General features: G+C 44.6%; 1 protein-coding gene across 1 annotated transcript in view; it reads right to left on the reverse strand.

The window, feature by feature from the left end:
• LOC139583148 (N-myc proto-oncogene protein-like) overlaps positions 1 to 14,482 on the reverse strand; it is a 45,392-nt gene extending 30,910 nt beyond the window's left edge. Inside the window, exon 1 of the mRNA XM_071413941.1 lies at positions 14,343 to 14,482. Within this exon, the coding sequence (XP_071270042.1) occupies positions 14,343 to 14,453 (111 nt within the window). The 5' untranslated portion in view covers positions 14,454 to 14,482. The remainder of the gene's footprint in view (positions 1 to 14,342) is intronic.
• Positions 14,483 to 14,686: the final 204 nt, after the last annotated feature.

Raw genomic sequence — 14,686 nt, forward strand, 5'->3', positions numbered from 1 at the left:
TGTTTCAGCATGACAATGCCCCTTTGCACAAAGCGAAGTCCATACAGAAATGGTTTGTCAAGATTGGTGTGGAAGAACTTGACTCGCCTGAACAGAGCCCTGACCTCAGCCCCATCGAACACCTTTGGGATTAATTGGTACGCTGACTGCGAGCCAGGCCTAATTGCCCAACATCAATGACTGACCTCACTAATTATCTTGTGGCTGAAGGGAAGCAAGTCCCCACAGCAATGTTGCAAAAAATAGTGGAAAGCCTTCCCAGAATAGTGGAGGCTGTGATAGCAGCAAAGGGGGACCATCTCAATATTAATGGCCATGATTTTGTAATGAGATATTCAGCGAGCATTTTGGCCATGTAGTGTATATGATCCCCTTTCAAACAGTCCCATTTTTACCATATTCTTCTTTTATACAGACGGAGCGGTCTTCTGGTCAGGCTCCGTAGACGGGCACATTGCGCACCGCTCCCGAGCATACTACTCGCCAATGTCCAGTCACTTGATAACAAGGTAGACGAAATCCGAGCAAGGGTAGCATTCCAGAGAGACTTCAGAGACTGTAACGTTCTTTGTTTCACGGAAACATGGCTCACTCGAGACACGCTGAGTCGGTACAGCCACCTGGTTTCTTCACACATCGCGCCGACAGAAACAAGCATCTCTCTGGTAAGAAGAAGGGCGGGGGTGTATGCCTTATGATTAACGAGACGTGGTGTGATCATAACAACATACAGGAACTCAAGATCTTTTGTTCACCTCACTTAGAATTCCTTACATTCAAATGCCGACCGAATTCTCTTAGATTATAATCACAGTCGTGTGTATTCCCCCCCAAGCAGACACATCAACGGCCCTGAAAGAACTTAATTCGACTCTATGTAAACTGGAAACCACATATCCTGAGGCTGCAATTATTGTAGCTGGGGAGTTTAACAAGGCTAATCTGAAAACAAGGCTCCCCAAATTCTATCAGCATATCAATTGTGCTACCAGGTCTGGCAAAACCCTAGACAATTGTTATTCTAACTTCCGCTACGCATATTAGGCTCTCCCCCACCCTCCATTTGGAAAAGCTAACCACGACTCCATTTTGTTGCTCCCAGCCTACAGACAGAAATTAAAACAGGAAGCACCCGCGCTCAGGTCTGTTCAACGCTGGTCCGACCAATCGGATTCCACGCTTCAAGATTGCTTCGATCACGTGGACTGGGATATGTTCCGCATTGCGACGAACAACAACATTGACGAATACGCTGATTCGGTGAGCGAGTTTATTAGCAAGTGCATCGGTGATGTTGTACCCACAGCGTCTATTAAACATTCCCCAGTCAGAAACCGTGGATTAATGGCAGCATTCGCGCAAAACTGAAAGCGCGAACCACTGCTTTTAATCAGGGCAAGGTGACCGGAAACATGACCGAATACAAACAGCGTAGCTATTCCCTCCGCAAGGCAATCAAACAACTAAGCGTCAGTATAGAGACAAAGTGGAGTCACAATTCAACGGCTCAGACACGAGAGGTATGTGGCAGGGTCTACAGTCAATCACGGACTACAAAAGAAAAACAGCAGCATTGAGTAGCTTGGATGAATAAGGTGCCCAGAGTAAACTGCCTGCTACTCAAACCCAAAAGCTAGAATATGCATATTATTAGTAGATTTGGATAGAAAACACTCTGAAGTTTCTAAAACTGTTTGAATCATGTCTGTGAGTATAACAGAACTTATGTAGCAAGCAAACCCCGAGGACAAACCATTCAGATTTTTTTTTTTTTGAGGTCACTGTCTGTTCAGTGTGTTTTCATTGGGATACTAGATTTCTAAGTGACTTGTTTGCAGTTCCTACCGCTTCCACTGGATGTCACCAGTCTTTGGAAATTGGTTGAGGTTATTCCTTTGTGTAATGAAGAAGTACGGCCATCTTGAATGAGTGTCATTTGAAGTGTACTTTTTGAGAGAGGCGCATGACTCGAAAAGTAGCGTCAGTTTGTTGTCTTCCTGTATTGAACACAGATAGTCCCGTCTTCAATTTGATCGATTATTAACGTTTAAAAATACCTTAAGTTGTATTACAAAAGTAGTTTGAAATGTTTTGGAAAAGTTTACACGTAACTTTTGAGATATTTTGTAGTGACGTTGTGCAAATTGGAAGCTGTTTTTTTCTGGATCAAACGAGCCAAATAAATGGACATTTTAGATATATATGGACAGAATTAATTGAACAAAAGGACCATTTGTGATGTTTATGGGACATATTGGAGTGCCAACAACAGAAGCTCGTCAAAGGTAAGGCATGAATTATATTTTTATTTCTGCGTTTTGTGTCGCGCCTGCATGGTTGAAATATGCTTATCTTTCTTTGTTTACAATGGTGCTAACTCAGATAATAGCATGTTTGCTTTTGCCGAAAAGCCTATTTGAATTCTGACATGTTGGCTGGATTCACAACAAGTGTAGCTTTAATTTGGTGTCTTTCATGTGAGATTTCATGAAAGTTGGATTTTTATAGTAATTTATTTGAATTTGGCACTCTGCATTTTTACTGGCTTTTGGCATCCCACATATCCCAGAGAAGTTAAGCCACACGCCGTTGTACATTCCTCTGGTGTGAGGTCATATCAGCATGTCCTCCGATTCCTTTTCCCTCCTTCTCTCATGCCAAAACATCTCTCTAATGATGAGAGGGGGTACCTGTATTTTAGATGTATCCAAATGCTCTTTATTGAGTTTTTTTCCCTCTCTCTCTCTCTCTCTCTCTTATATACTATATATATATATATATATATATATATGCTGGGAGTCACAAGGAGAGGGCGAGGAATGGAGGAATGTGTTTCCGACTTCAACAGTGGCTCAGTGTTGCAGCAGAGTTCCAGGCTATTGGGTGATTCTCACAAAATCTTGGTTTCAAATATTTCATACTTGAAAAAGACTTGCATCAGCAAATTTCCTTTTTTAGACATTATTAACAAGGTCTGAAGTGTTTGTGGGCATTAATATATAAACATTTACTGACAATTTAACACTTTTTTTGGAACATATTTTGCAAAACAAGTCCTTAAAAATCTCATTACCGCAACGATCTGAAAACATCAAGACCATTTGGAAAGCTAATACATTTTAAAAAAAATTAAAATTGATTATTAACAGACATGCACAGTTTTTTGAAACTCTGAAATTATATATATTTTTTAAATTAAGATTTTGATTTGATTTGACTGATTTTGTTCATTACCTCAACACCTTCCACAATTTGTATATAGATTTATTTTTCTACTGTATTATTGACTGTATGTTTGTTTTACTCCATGTGTAACTCTGTGTTGTTGTATGTGTCGAACTGCTTTGCTTTATTCTTGGCCAGGTTGCAGTTGTAAATGATCACTTGTTCTCAACTAGCCTACCTGGTTAAATAAAGGTTAAATAAAAAAATGTAAAAATTGATGGATTCAAACATTTCCAAAAATCAGTCCTTGGGTACCTCCAACCATTATACTTACTTGTTCTATTACAATACATTACAAGCATATCTGTTATAACTAGTCAAGGGCTTGATGATGCTTTCACATGCATACACTGTATGTGTGTGTCCTATATGATGTACATAATCACACTGCTAATCACAATGAGTAATCAGGGGGGATAAGGGATAAGAGGAAATCGGGCCTATGCAGGAAATCAAAGAGCTACTTATCTACTCATTGCTCCTACTAGTGTAGTGTAGTGTAACCCAACGTATGCAGTTAGATGCAACAGTTTGGCGATCTGATAAACATACTGGAAAACTTAAGTTAATAACCAAGGCGTTTATTTGCTTCAATCACCGAACACAACCGACGCGCGTTATAGAGAGGCTTCTATTTGAGCCAGCCGTCTATTTCCCGAAATGCAGCTTTTGCTCAATGAAATGTTGAGAAGACTACCACACTGTTTATTGTGCCCAGTATGACCAATATAGACATTGTAATAACAAATCCATTGCAAATTAGACTTGCAAAGACTAGGCTTCCTTTCATACACCCTCTGATTTCGAGCTTCAGCACCATTCTCTTACTTGTTGAGCCTCTTGAATAACACAGTTAAACCACAGTGCTGAAATGCGTGCAGATGCCCGACTATTATAAGTTATTATAATATGAAGTCAGGTCCATATTTATTGACACCCTTAATAAAGATGAGCAGAAATCTGTATGAAATAATTGGTCCTAATACAAACACTTTGCTATAATATTGCATGCTCCAAAAAAGCAGAACATTATTTTTATACTGTTAGAATTACTAAGCGAAATAGATTTTTTTTAAAGTAACAGCAAAAAAATCTCTGAAAGATAGGTGTCAAAATGATTGGCACCCCTGTTTTCAGTACTCCAGCACCCTACGACACCGAGGCACAGATGATCCATTATACTGATCAGATACTCAAGTGCCCGCTCTAACAATGAAAAGAAATCTCTTCAAAAACGGAAGGCAGTCGGGAGGAGGCAAGATCAGGTGGTACGCTTCTAGCCAGCTAGAGGAAAGATACACATGTGAACAACGGGCACAATGGTTTACACTATCATAAAAATTATTTAGTTTTTTTAGGGTGCTATTTGGTATTAATCTTGGTTAGGTTTAAGCATTTTGTATTTTATACATTTTTATTTAACCTTTATTCAACTAGGCAAGTCAGTTAAGGACAAATTCTTATTTACAATGACGGCCTACCCTTGCAAAACATGGACGACGCCGAGCCAATTGTGCACCGTCCTATGGGTCTCCCCATCATGGCTGTGTAACGATCTTCTTCGTCTGATGAACAGGAAGGATCGGACCAAAACGCAGCGTGGTAAGTGTTCATGCTTTATTGAAAACAAACCACTAAATACAAAATAACAACGTGAATAAACGAAAAACGAAACAGTCCTGTAAGGTGCAGCAACACAAAACAGAAAACAACTACCCACAAAACCAACATGGAAAATGGCAACCTAAATAGGCTCCCCAATCAGAGACAACGAGAAACAGCTGTCTCTGATTGGGAACCAACTCAGGCCACCGTAAACCTACATACCCCTAGACCATACAAAATCCCCATAGATAAACAAAAACCCTAGACAAGACAAAAAAAACCTAGACAATACAAAAACTAAACAAACCACCCTTGTCACACCCTGACCTAACCAAAAAAATAAAGATAACAAAATATAACTAAAGTCAGGGCGTGACAGGCTGGATGTGATATAGCCTGGATTCAAACCAGTAGTGACACCTCTTACACTGAGATGCAGTGCCTTAGACCGCTGTGCCACTCTGGAGCCCTACGGTTAGCAGTGTGGTTAAAGTTAGGTTAAAAATCACACTTTAAGAAGAGAAAAAAGAAAGAAAAAAAATCAAATAAAGGGATGGGCGGCTATTTGAGACGAAAGCTGAAGAACATAAGCACATCCAGGTACTTTCAGCAGGTGCTGGAGTTGTAGGCAAACTCATGGAAAACAGGAAGGAAAACGCTGAACACTGCTGCTCATGCTCCCATGTGATATTTATTCATAACGTTTCGACCTTTAGGTCTTCACCGGGCATCCATATCCCAGGTGGGGGGGTGGAAGGTCCTATATATAGGGGCAGTACTTAACGACATCACTTCCTGAAACAGGAGGTAAAAAATGTATTACATAGGTTCACAATATTCAATGTGTCAAAATATATGATCATACACAAGGAATGTGATCAATATTTACTGTAATATACATACACATAAAATATTGAATTAGGACTAAAAAACTATTTGGACCTTTTGAAACAGTAAAAATGGTTTCAAGTCAAACTCCTCGTTAAGGCCAAGAGGAGAGTGTGTTGAGCATGTGGATCTAGAAAGATTCCCTTTGAAGAAGTTTCCTCTCAAAGTCCCCTCCCCATTTCTATTCCAATGTATCCCAGAGAACTAATAGGATGTCCAGCTTGTACGAAATGAACAGCAATCAGATTTTGGGTCTCAGCTGTCTGTATATTGCTGCGGTGCTCGCTGATCCGTATCTTAAGGCTTCTACGGGTTTTGCCTATGTAAGACAGACCACAAGGACATTTCAACATGTAAATAACATTGGTGGTCATGCAGGTAATTAGGCTATTTGAGACTTCATTTGATTGAAGTTTTAAGGTATGTGTGTGTGTATGTGTTTGTGTGTGTCTTTTTGTGTGTGTGTATTTTGTGTGTGTGTGTGTGTGTGTGTGTGTGTGTGTGTGTGTGTGTGTGTGTGTGTGTGTGTGTGTGTGTGTGTGTGTGTGTGTGTGTGTGTGTGTGTGTGTGTGTGCCTGTGTGCCTGTGTGCCTGTGTGCCTGTGTGCCTGTGTGCTAGCGTGTGTGTGGGCATGGGCCAGGGTGTATGTCTTTCACTGCCCTCACAGTATCAGGGAACACTTTATCCTTCAATGTGTTCTTAATGAAAACTGGGAAATGCAAAGGAAAGACCATATGTGTGTGTGTATGTCTGCAGTGTTTAGAGTATAGCATACTGGAAAATGTAGTTATAGGACTACTGAGTTTCAATGGCAAAATGTATTTTCGTCCGTAATTCCTGCAGCAATGAGATGAGGTACTGTGTTCCCTGGTTACCTTGGGGACCGATTGTGTTTGAGTGAAACTTGGTGAGTGGGGTGGCCTCCGCGCCCCCAGAACACTACAGGAAGACAGACCGCCCGTGGCAACTGGGACTTCATGTACAGAGCACAGTGCACTGTAAGTAGGAGCGAAGTGTGACTCTGGGGGTAAATGGTCTGTAATCGCAATAATCAACGTGATTAGCCTGGGCTAGACCCAGCAGACCCAGACCTCCAGCCCCTCAGAACTGCCACCCAGGCTGCTGCTGCCTGTTGCTGCCCTGGACTACACACACTCTTACTACAGGGATGCAGGGAAGGAGGGAGGGAGAGAGAGAGAGAAAGAGAGGGAGAGGCAGGCAGGCAGGCAGATGGACAGAGGGACGGACGGACAGAGAGACAGACAGACAGACAGACAGACACGGATGGATGGACCGACTGAGGGAGAATATCAGTGCTAGAGAAGAGGAAAGAGAGAAAGTGAGCGAGAATGAGAGTTTAATAATAGGTCAACAGTGATGTCTTGAAAGTCCCTTCTTCAGGATCGGTGGGTCCCCCACCGGACGGTTGAGCTAATGTAGGCTAATGCGATTAGTATGAGGTTCTAAGTAATTTCCCAGGACATAGACATATCTGATATTGGCAGAAAGTTTAAAGTCTTGCACTGTCCAATTTATAGTAGCAATTACAGTGAAAGAATACCATGCTATTGATTGAGGAAAGTGCACAGTTTTGAACTTGAAAAGTTATTAATAAATCAATTAAACACATTTGGGCAATCTTGATACAACATTTTGAACAGAAATGCAAAGGTTCATTGGATCAGTCTAAAACTTGGCACATACACTGCTGCCATCTAGTGGCCAAAATCTAAATTGTGTCTGGGCTGGAATAATACATTATGGCCTTTATCTTGCATTTCAAAGATGATGGTACAAAAAAATACATTTGTTTTGTGCTTTTTCCTTTGTACTTTCTTTTACCTTTCTTTTTCTATTATGTTATATTCCCCTACATTCATTTCATATTTCCACAAACTTCAAAGTGTTTTCTTTCAAATGGTATCAAGAATATGCATATCCATGCTTCAGGTCCTGAGCTACAGGCAGTTAGATTTAGGTATGTCATTATAGGTGAACATTGAAGAAAAGGAGCAGATCCTTTAAGATTCCAGATATTTTACTCAAATTATGTGGGAAGAAAAGTGGAAATGGGGACAGGGAGAAGATCTGCCCCTTGGAGAGTTCAGCTGTCTCAAAATCACAGAGAGCCAGGGCTGTGTCACATACAAAGACCTGGGAAACACAGAGCAGAACAGAATATAAATTGTAAAAACCGGAACTGTCTATTATTAAGCTATATGTTATTTTCCATTGACCAGTGTTATTAATGGATTGATTAGAAGAGTCAGCAGCCTCCCACTGTAGATATGTTGTGTATAAACAGCCTGTCAATCAAGTCGCTGGCGTTTCCTGTCTTGCTGTGCTTTTTAGAGTGCCACTGCTGCTGAGTGCACTGTCAGGCTCAGACACACACACACACACACACACACACACACACACACACACACACACACACACACACACACACACACACACACACACACACACACACACACACACACACACACACACACACACACACACACACACACACACACACACACACACACACACACACACACACACACACACACACACACACACACACACACACACACACACACACGAACACACGCACACACGCACACACAGAGTTTTCTAAGTTAAAGGCAAACACACAGACACACATACACAAACACACAGGGTTGAGCCTTCACAGACAGGCCTGTCCAGTGAGTTAGTGTGCTCAGATAAGGACAGACACTTCCTGGTCCAAACACAGAGAGAGAGAGAGAGAGAGAGAGAGAGAGAGAGAGAGAGAGAGAGAGAGAGAGAGAGAGAGAGAGAGAGAGAGAGAGAGACCATTGAATTGAAGTGATGGTACATGCATACATGTGCCATACTCACCTTTCCCTCTACCACACGATACAAAACAACACCACACATCACAATAACCAAAACACCACACCATTTCTACAACCGTATATCCAAAACATCTTCCCCAGCTATACAGACAGCTCCCCCAACAACACCATATCTCCTGAAACATCTCCACACTTTTTATCAATCTATAGAACTCAAACTCAACCCTAAGGTGCGCAGAGACCATCCCATTAAATATTAGTAAAGGGTCTGTTATCCCCTCACCTTTGACCCTGTTCCTCCTTGTTAGCCAAATAGCCAACTTTGCCTGCGCAAACAGAAAATTCTGCCAAAACACATTTGACATTTTCCTTATTTGAATACCTGTATTTTTTTAAATAAAACTCCACTGGGAGTCCATCGACCCCCGGTGCACGACCAGGGGACATCTGGGTTATGGCCTCTGCCAGTTTATGGGACAACAAAGGAATGTCCATTTCATCCTTCTGTGCCAGAGAGAGCTTTGGGAGTTCTGCGAACAAGACCTGAGCACACATAGGATCACACATTTCTGCCCTACACAAATCAGTATAAAACTAGTTCGCTCCCACATCTCCCACACCACACACCACAGAGGTCACCCACCCATCAGACAGCCATAGACAATGCATACCCTTGGCTTCACTGCTCTGTCTTTCCAAACCAAAGAAGAATGAGCTGGGAGAATCCATCTCCTTGAGCATGGAGAACCTGGCTCTTGCAAGTGCTCCCTTTGCTTTAACCTGGAAAAAACTGCCCAGGTCCCTACGTAATTCAGCTAAATTAGCCTGGAGGCCTACATTTCCTTGCCCCACCATCTCTACCTCCATCTCACTAATACTATGCTCTAGTTCTCCCAATACTCTCCTAGGATGAGAGAGTTATATACTGTTGACAGAAAAGCCAAAAATTTAGACTTTTCCCACATCCCACCATTGACTCAGAGACTCATACTCCTCTCTTTGCTGTCCCCACCTTTCCCAAAAGGTCTGGAAACCTGAGCAAAAAGTGGCATCTTGTAAGACCTTTACATTGAACTTCCAATAGGATGCCTGCCGGGGCCCTGGTGAAATAGACAGCTGAGCCATGGTAATGTGCTGATCTGAAAACCCCACTGGGAGAATGGTAGCGCACAGCAGCCTATTGCTCCGATTCCTGGACATGTAAAAACGATCAAGTTGGGCTGCACTCACCCTAGTCCCAAAAACCTTCACCCATGTATACTGTCTTATGTAAGGATGTTTAGTTCTCCAAACATCCACTAGGTCAAACTGATTAATGATGTCCCTTAACACTCCCACTGACCCTGAATGAGGCTCTTCCCCATTTCTGTCTTTCGTAAAAATCCATTGTACAGTTTCAGTCCCCGCCGGCAACCAGCGTCTCCTCAGGCGCTACCTGTGAGAGTTCCTGTCTAAGACCCAAATAGAACCCCCCTCTCTCTCCCTGTGTTAGGTGCATACACATTTATAAAGACAAAACCCATGTTGTTAATTTCTGGTTTTACAACAAGCAGCCTACCCCTACACACCTCCTTTGAAGAGCACATTTTTACAGACAGACCCGGTACTGCCGGACTGCCACCCCTGTCCCATGGCTCAACACACTTGCCCCTTTCCACCAGAGCTCCCAATCGACTTCATTCACCACATCACTATGCATCTCCTGCAGAAACAATATGTTTCACATATTCACCCAACACACTCCTCTTTCCCACATCTCTGGCGCCATTTATAATAAGCGAGCCTACTCGAAGAGTCTCCATAAGACCACACATAAGACCACACCACCATCCATAGCATTACTAGACCCAGCCTCAGCTACACCACCATCTATAACATGACTAGACCCAGCCTCATCTACCCCACCATCTATAACATGACTAGACCCAGCCTCAGCTACACCACCATCTATAGCATGACTAGACCCAGCCTCAGCTACACCACCATCTATAACATGACTAGACCCAGCCTCATCTACCCCACCATCTATAGCATGACTAGACCCAGCCTCAGCTACACCACCATCCATAGCATGACTAGTCCCAGCCTCATCTACCCCACCATCTATAACATGACTAGACCCAGCCTCATCTACCCCACCATCTATAACATGACTAGACCCAGCCTCATCTACACCACCATCTATAACCTGACTAGACCCAGCCTCATCTACCCCACCATCTATAACATGACTAGACCCAGCCTCAGCTACACCACCATCTATAACATGACTAGACCCAGCCTCATCTACCCCACCATCTATAACATGACTAGACCCAGCCTCATCTACCCCACCATCTATAGCATGACTAGTCCCAGCCTCATCTACCCCACCATCTATAGCATGACTAGTCCCAGCCTCATCTACCCCACCATCTATAGCATGACTAGTCCCAGCCTCATCTACACCACCATCTATAGCATGACTAGTCCCAGCCTCATCTACACCACCATCTATAGCATGACTAGTCCCAGCCTCATCTACCCCACCATCTATAGCATGACTAGTCCCAGCCTCATCTACCCCACCATCTATAGCATGACTAGACCCAGCCTCAGCTACACCACCATCTATAGCATGACTAGTCCCAGCCTCATCTACCCCACCATCTATAGCATGACTAGTCCCAGCCTCATCTACACCACCATCTATAGCATGACTAGTCCCAGCCTCAGCTACACCACCATCTATAGCATGACTAGACCCAGCCTCAGCTACACCACCATCTATAGCATGACTAGTCCCAGCCTCATCTACACCACCATCTATAGCATGACTAGTCCCAGCCTCATCTACACCACCATCTATAGCATGACTAGTCCCAGCCTCATCTACACCACCATCTATAGCATGACTAGTCCCAGCCTCAGCTACACCACCATCCATAGCATGACTAGTCCCAGCCTCATCTACACCACCATCTATAGCATGACTAGACCCAGCCTCAGCTACACCACCATCTATAGCATGACTAGTCCCAGCCTCATCTACCCCACCATCTATAGCATGACTAGTCCCAGCCTCAGCTACACCACCATCCATAGCATGACTAGACCCAACCTCATCTACACCACCATCTATAACATTACTAGACCCAGTCTCATCTACAACACAATCTATAGCATGACTAGACCCAGCCTCATCTACACCACCATCTATAACATTACTAGACCCAGCCTCATCTACACCACCAGCCTGACTAGACCCAGCCTCAGCTACACCACCATCCATAGCATGACTAGTCCCAGCCTCATCTACCCCACCATCTATAGCATGACTAGTCCCAGCCTCAACTACACCACCATCCATAGCATGACTAGACCCAGCCTCAGCTACACCACCATCCATAGCATGACTAGACCCAGCCTCATCTAACCCACCATCTATAGCATGACTAGTCCCAGCCTCAGCTACCCCACCATCCATAGCATGACTAGTCCCAGCCTCATCTACACCACCATCCATAGCATGACTAGACCCAGCCTCATCTACCCCACCATCTATAGCATGACTAGTCCCAGCCTCAGCTACACCACCATCTATAGCATGACTAGTCCCAGCCTCATCTACACCACCATCTATAGCATGACTAGGCCCAGCCTCAGCTACACCACCATCCATAGCATGACTAGACCCAGCCTCAGCTACACCACCATCCATAGCATGACTAGTCCCAGCCTCATCTACCCCACCATCTATAGCATGACTAGTCCCAGCCTCAGCTACACCACCATCCATAGCATGACTAGACCCAGCCTCATCTACCCCACCATCTATAGCATGACTAGACCCAGCCTCAGCTACACCACCATCCATAGCATGACTAGACCCAGCCTCATCTACCCCACCATCTATAGCATGACTAGTCCCAGCCTCAGCTACACCACCATCCATAGCATGACTAGACCCAGCCTCATCTACCCCACCATCTATAGCATGACTAGTCCCAGGCTCAGCTACACCACCATCTATAACATTACTAGACCCAGCCTCATCTACAACACCAGCCTGACTAGACCCAGCCTCAGTTACACCACCATCCATAGCATGACTAGACCCAGCCTCAGCTACACCACCATCCATAGCATGACTAGACCCAGCCTCATCTACCCCACCATCCATAGCATGACTAGACCCAGCCTTAGCTACCACACCATCCATAGCATGACTAGACCCAGCCTCAGCTACACCACCATCCATAGCATGACTAGACCCAGCCTCAGCTACCCCACCATCCATAGCATGACTAGACCCAGCCTCATCTACACCACCAGCATGACTAGACCCAGCCTCATCTACACCACCATCCATAGCATGACTAGACCCAGCCTCAGCTACACCACCATCTTTAGCCTGACTAGACCCAGCCTCCGCTACACCACCATCCATAGCATGACTAGACCCAGCCTCAGCTACCCCACCATCTATAACATGACTAGACCCAGCCTCATCTACACCACCATCCATAGCATGACTAGACCCAGCCTCAGCTACCCCACCATCTTTAGCCTGACTAGACCCAGCCTCCGCTACACCAACATCCATAGCATGACTAGACCCAGCCTCATCTACACCACCATCCATAGCATGACTAGACCCAGCCTCAGCTACACCACCATCTTTAGCCTGACTAGACCCAGCCTCAGTTACACCACCATCCATAGCATGACTAGACCCAGCCTCAGCTACACCACCATCCATAGCATGACTAGACCCAGCCTCATCTACCCCACCATCCATAGCATGACTAGACCCAGCCTTAGCTACCACACCATCCATAGCATGACTAGACCCAGCCTCAGCTACACCACCATCCATAGCATGACTAGACCCAGCCTCAGCTACCCCACCATCCATAGCATGACTAGACCCAGCCTCATCTACACCACCAGCATGACTAGACCCAGCCTCATCTACACCACCATCCATAGCATGACTAGACCCAGCCTCAGCTACACCACCATCTTTAGCCTGACTAGACCCAGCCTCCGCTACACCACCATCCATAGCATGACTAGACCCAGCCTCAGCTACCCCACCATCTATAACATGACTAGACCCAGCCTCATCTACACCACCATCCATAGCATGACTAGACCCAGCCTCAGCTACCCCACCATCTTTAGCCTGACTAGACCCAGCCTCCGCTACACCAACATCCATAGCATGACTAGACCCAGCCTCATCTACTCCACCATCCCTGGCATGACTAGGCCCAGCCTCTGCATCTCATTTCCCCCTGCACGTTGACCTCGATTTCCCCCACTGGCCCATGTGCCCTCACCTTGTCTACGGCCTTTATGTGGGCACGCAAAGCTCTTATGCCCCAAATGCCCACACTCAAAACACCGTAGATTTTCTGTGCTGGCAAACCCTGCGTAGAGCCCCTCCCCATGCCTCACTTTAAAATGCACATTTAGCTGATGCTCATTGTTATTCAGAAACATAAACACTTGCCTCCGAAATGAAACAACGTGCTTAACGGCATCTGCCTGAAAACCTGCCGACAAGACAAGAAAACCTCTAGCAAACTTACCAAAACAACTCAGCTCTTTCCTGATTTGATCATCCGTAATAAACGGATGCAAATTTGCAACTACCACCCTTGTCGAAGGGGTAGAGAGAGGCGAAATTGGCACCAACACACCCCTTACAAATATTCCACTAGCAATTAGCTTATCAACCAAATTTGCTATTTTCATGAACACAACCACAGCTTTGTTCATTCTGGAAGCGGAATGTATAAATTCACCTCCTACCTGTTCACCGACTGCGAGCAGAAACGCCTCCACTTTAACTCCATTCTCAGGAACACACCTGAATCCATGCCGTATCGACAGCGTCTCCTCCGCACTAGGCTGAAAAGCCATCGCGCACACCACACCTTCCAAACCCCCGGAAACTAACTCTGTATCCTTCCGCCCTAACTTTGAAAAAACCTGTGGACACCGCTAAAACAAATAGTGCATTAACCCTCCACCATAGAAAATAAAACAGAATCAAGAAAATTAGTTCGGACAGAGCCCTCCACACCAAACATTCAAACTCCAAAAAACTCCCAGCATTCACTGCGAGAGAGAGAGACCTTTGAATTGAATTGAGA

Source organism: Salvelinus alpinus, chromosome 8, assembly GCF_045679555.1.
Source record: "Salvelinus alpinus chromosome 8, SLU_Salpinus.1, whole genome shotgun sequence".
NCBI classification, from domain to species: Eukaryota; Metazoa; Chordata; class Actinopteri; order Salmoniformes; family Salmonidae; genus Salvelinus; species Salvelinus alpinus.